General features: G+C 42.8%; 1 protein-coding gene across 4 annotated transcripts in view; it reads left to right on the top strand.

Annotated features, from left to right (window-relative positions):
- The window catches only part of kmt5b (lysine methyltransferase 5B), a 9,220-nt gene extending 5,886 nt beyond the window's left edge, over positions 1–3,334 (top strand). For all 4 annotated transcript variants that reach the window (XM_016494671.1, XM_016494668.1, XM_016494669.1 and 1 more), the window contains exons 9-10: positions 587–786; positions 876–3,334. In XM_016494671.1, the coding sequence (XP_016350157.1) occupies positions 587–786; positions 876–2,206 (1,531 nt within the window). In that variant the 3' untranslated portion in view covers positions 2,207–3,334. The remainder of the gene's footprint in view (positions 1–586; positions 787–875) is intronic.
- The last annotated feature ends 1,718 nt before the right edge of the window (positions 3,335–5,052 follow it).

Here is a 5,052-nt window from a genome sequence, read left to right as displayed (position 1 = left end):
TTTCTTTAAAATACAAATCTTTGTAATCCCAGGTTATCTGTAATCAGTAGCACATTTATAACTGGAATATAATTTAATTTAATTCACATGTGTTTCATAAACACATAATCCTTTATGGATTACAATCCGCCATCAAAATGATACATTTAATTATTCTGGCTGCTGTGAGAAAAGGCTATAAATGATCCGCCACCTGCAGGATCCTCGCATGGGATAGCCTAGTAGCCGGGACAACTTCTTTATGTTTTACAGACGTGACGTAATGACGCAGTGCCATGTTCGAATTTCCCACGAAAACCTACCCGTACCACTCAAATTAGAAAACATTATTATAAGCTAACCGTTGTGAATCGGGCTAAAGTAAGGCGATAGTTTTGAACACTGGCTGGTTATGTACTTGCTCAAATATTGATTTCGGATCATTTTTAACCAAAAAAAGTTACGGACTGCAGCATTAATAATAAATTAGATTTTAATGCTAAAATTAAACTTAAGATTTTATTATTTGTTTATACAAATTTGTTCCAAATATCTGTTTATTAAATGTTTTAATTTGTGTGTGTGTGTGTGTGTGTGTGTGTGTCAGACGCGGAACTGGAGCTTTCAAGTCGAAAGCAGGGTTGCCTCTGGAGACTCCGGTGATCAATAGCAAGTATGGCCTTCGAGAGACAGACAAGCGTCTGAACAGACTGAAGAAGCTGGGGGAAAGTTGCAGGAACTCTGACAGCCAGTCTGTCAGCTCCAATGCAGAGGCAGACTCTCAGGAACCGACCACTGTACAAACATGTGAGAGACCTCTAATACTAGATATTTGATACTAATAATGCTGTTACAGCTCAAGCTCATAATTTCTCTTCCTTTCATTTTTTTCCCAGCATTACGTAAGAGGACTTCACAGTCCTGTGTCAAAAAGCACGGAGAAGCTAAAACTATAACAAGGCAAACTCTGTCAAGCACTCCTTCTTCTACCTCATCCTCTAAACGAAGTCAAACGAATATTTCAAGTTTACCAAAGAGACTTAAGTCAAAGCCCACACAGCCTTTGCCTAAAGGAAGACGACGGTGTCGAGGCGTATGGACGAAATCTTCTAGCCAAGTGAGTGCTAGTGGTAATCTCAAGGAGCCCTCCAGACGAGACGCAGACAGACGCAGCTCCGGAGGCAAAGGCAGTGTAGCGCGCCCATCAGAAAACAATCAGAGCTCTTCGAAGGGTGCTTCCCCATGCAAGGACAGCATACTTTGCCCTTACAGAACTCGTAGGTCCACGAGGACCTCTCTCGGTGCTCAGGGGCCTGACGGCACGCAGGCATCTAGTCAGCCGTCTAGCCCAGGTGTAGTCCTCAAGTCGGAACCTGAAGAGCTCATCCCCGTGACACCAGGGCACCAGATGAACACCCCTAGTTTGGAGACCAGCTGTCCAAAGAAAGGGACGTGTCCCAGACGCAGAAGGACGATAAAACAGGAAGATTCCGGCTCCTACGGCGAGTCCTTCCTCCAGGAGGGCGTGCCCGACCTGCGGCACGCGGTTCGGGCTGCAGATGTAGCAGATTGTGGGAAGGTGGTACTCGGCCTGCCGGACCGCCACCAGCACTACAACGGCTCGGCTAAAAGCAGCAAGGCCCTGCGCCGAGGCAAGGGCAAGAAGAAGAGGCAGATCACACGCTACGACGCTCAGCTGATTCTGCAGAACAACTCAGGCATTCCCAAGATAACACTACGCCGGCGTCGAGACAGCAGCAGCAGTAAGAACGAGGCCAGAGAGGCCAATTCCTCCAGCTCCTCCAAAATCAGCATCAAGTTCAGCAAAGAGCACGAGAAGGACCGGAGCAGCTCGTACGTGGCCAAGCTGAACAACGGCTTCAGCCATGGCCCCCACAGCAGCTCCACCAAGCTCAAGATCCAGCTGAAGCGGGAGGAAGACGGCGCGGGGTTGCATCGCACTTACCCGGAGGACGTCACCTTAGGCATCGTGAAGCGAGAAGCGGGGGATGTTCTGGATCACAAGGCGGGCGCTCAGGTAGGTCAGAGCATGGAAGTGGAATCGCTGTCCTCTGAGGATGAAGAAGAGGACTACTTTGATAACGAGGATGATTTCATCCCGCTCCCACCAGCAAAACGTCTGCGTCTCATCGTGGGCAAAGATTCCATAGACATTGACATTTCCTCCAGACGACGAGAAGATCAGTCCCTCAGACTCAATGCATAAGCTGTGTAAATATCCATTGTTTCAATCATGTTCATTTTGAACATATGTAATTTAAATAGAAAATGCAAATGTACAATTAAATCATGGCAAAATATGTTTCTTTACCTTTTAGTGATGGCACTTCTTTATTGTTTCCTCACTATGACTATAAATACTGTAGAAAGTGTACAGGTTATGTATGAATTCTATCCAAGTCTGATGTTTGTTAGCATTCTGTCCAGCTTAACTGTTTTATTCCATAAACCTCTCGGCTTTGTTTGCAAGACGTTAATCCACTTGGGAAACACATGCATGGTTTCACCTCAAAAGGTTGACACTTCATATTTCGACAACAGTGTTCCCATGCACAAGAATCACATGCGTCTCTTTCCTCAGCTTGATCTGGCTAAAGGGAATCGTTGAGCAAACAATGCAGAGGAGCTCAAATTTATACAGATCTCTCCACATCTTTTGTATCAAAATACTTTTTATCATGTGTCCAATTTTTTGGCCATGGAAGGCCGTGGTGCTCATTGTGGTGGCCTGGTGCTGGTCAAAGATACTGGACGATTGAATAATTATTCTGTGAACGTCAGACCCTTTTTGTGTGACCTTGGAAGTCCATAGAGAAGCGTGCATACGGATAAAAGTCCTCAAGAGATAAGTTGTACTGAAACATCATCAATGAAGAATCTGTTTTCCTGAATCATGGTCATTGTGGTATTCAGTACATCTTTGTGTGCATTTTGTGCTCTGCCTAAAAATGATAAAAATGGGGGGTGGGGGGGGGAGGAATGCTAAGGTATTCAAAGCTGTTGTTTGTGTTTCCATTGTTGATCCTATAAGTAGGCAGCTGCCATATTAGGCTATTTTTATTTGTACCTTTTTCTATCTTTTCTTTCATTATATACTTTACATTCTGTAGTGTCAAAGGTCTGCCATCTGTGGGCTTTTAAGAAGTTATCAGCTTCTTATCCTAACGATCACAAAACTCCTATGGTCTCAAGCTTACAAACGGACTCTTAAGAGCATCATGACAGTAACAATGTAGGATGCATACATAATCTGGGGGCATACTGTTCACTATGTATATTCTGGGACTTGTTTTTATTTAACTGTTTTAAGTACTTGAAAACTATAAAACTCATTTTCAAGATACTTGCTTGTCTGATGTCATTATTAGATGTAATTGTAGCTTATCTGCAGTTGCAGGTTACCATACTCAGTGATAACTTTCTAGGTTTTCTGCACTTATGCAGCTACAGAATTAATTTAAATATGGTGAGATTTTGTTGGAGCCGAGAGGACCACAAAATTATATTGGTATCTTAATTTTTTAGGGTCAGTTCTAACTTTTGTACATTTATTATGAACTCTTTAAAATTATAATAAACAAACAAACATGCAAAGGGTGGGGAATGTTTAGAACTTTGGGCTCGTTTTCACATAAAGTCACTTGTAAATATGGGCAGTTACTGTATATTCTGGGCTTATTTTCAGCAGTTTTTCGGTGCTTGGCCCCCATAATGCAATAAAGTGTGACCAACCTCTGATCATATAAAATCTCTGCATCTTCTGTTCGAGCATTATTTAGGTCATCGCCTAATTCTTGTAGCCTGGAACTAATTTTTAATTGGTGGATCCTCTCTCCCTCAGGCCCAGTGAGTAGGTTATTCCATTGGTTTTTATTCCATGTCCTGGGGACCCTCTATACATTTTGTATTCATCATCTTTCTTTAACACCACATTCAGGCTCCAGGAACAGTTTGAAAAACCTTACAGAGAAATAGGGGGTCCCTCATCACAGGGCTGAGAGAAACACTACCATCTTCTTTATTCGGGTGTGTATTTTTTCGTCGTATTTGATGGTTTTAATTACTTAAAATATAACTTGTTTAAATGTTTTTTTTGCCGATTGAGCAATTCTATTTCTTTCTCGTAAAATGCTTCAATTGTTTTGGTGAGGCATCTATTACATTTTAAATCTGTTTGGTCAGATTTACTTTTGAGTTTCTGGGGTCTTGCATATATTTATTAAAAAAAATCGCACAGCCAACATCCCTTTCCTTCTATACACCACAAAACGCCAACCTAAGCAAGCTAATTTCCCACTTTGCGCTACACGAATCATGTGAACATTGAACCACAAATTAAGTCGGTCTAACCATAATTAAGGTAGCAAGATTGATCAAAGTCAAGGTTTTAGCTGCCCTTTTGTTTACAATCAAATGGTGGGTGGGACAGTCTTGTCCACACGTGGTATTCATATGACTAATACGTTCTCGTCAGGGTCATGTGACTACAGGGGACCACTGTCAGACCCAGAGAATCACACGGTTTACAATTAGACCTGAAACGTGTGGAACGACACGTCTAACCGCAACCGTACAAACCCCGCCACCCCCCTTGGTCCTAAACCTAAAAAAAAATGTAGTTAAGGAATTACACATTACACATAGTTACACATATTATATCTTAATCAAATCAGATACACAAATCTACCAGTTACAGAAATGACCAGTAGGAAAGAAATGGCCAGCGGGGGCCGTTTGGATTTTCACCTCACACCATCCCCACACCACACAGTTGTGAAAGCAATACAATTGGTTAAGCACCGCACTCCATGTGGACACGCTAAAAGACTGCAACCCCCGCTTTAAAAAAAAAAATTATGTTTCTACTCCTAAATGACAACATGGCTAACTGGTAGGCTAACATGGCTAAGGGAAGTTGTGGCCTAATGGTTAAGAGAGTCGGACTCGTAACCCAAAGGTTGTGGGTTCGAGTCTCGTATCGGCAGGGATTGTAGGTGGGGGGAGTGAATGTACAGCGCTCTCTCCCACCTTCAATACCACGACTGAGGTGCC

This window comes from Sinocyclocheilus anshuiensis, unplaced genomic scaffold, assembly GCF_001515605.1.
Source record: "Sinocyclocheilus anshuiensis isolate Anshui unplaced genomic scaffold, SAMN03320099.WGS_v1.1 scaffold286, whole genome shotgun sequence".
In the NCBI taxonomy this organism is placed as follows: Eukaryota; Metazoa; Chordata; class Actinopteri; order Cypriniformes; family Cyprinidae; genus Sinocyclocheilus; species Sinocyclocheilus anshuiensis.
Note: the sequence above shows the minus strand (reverse complement) of the source record. Positions and strands in the feature narration are given on the sequence as shown.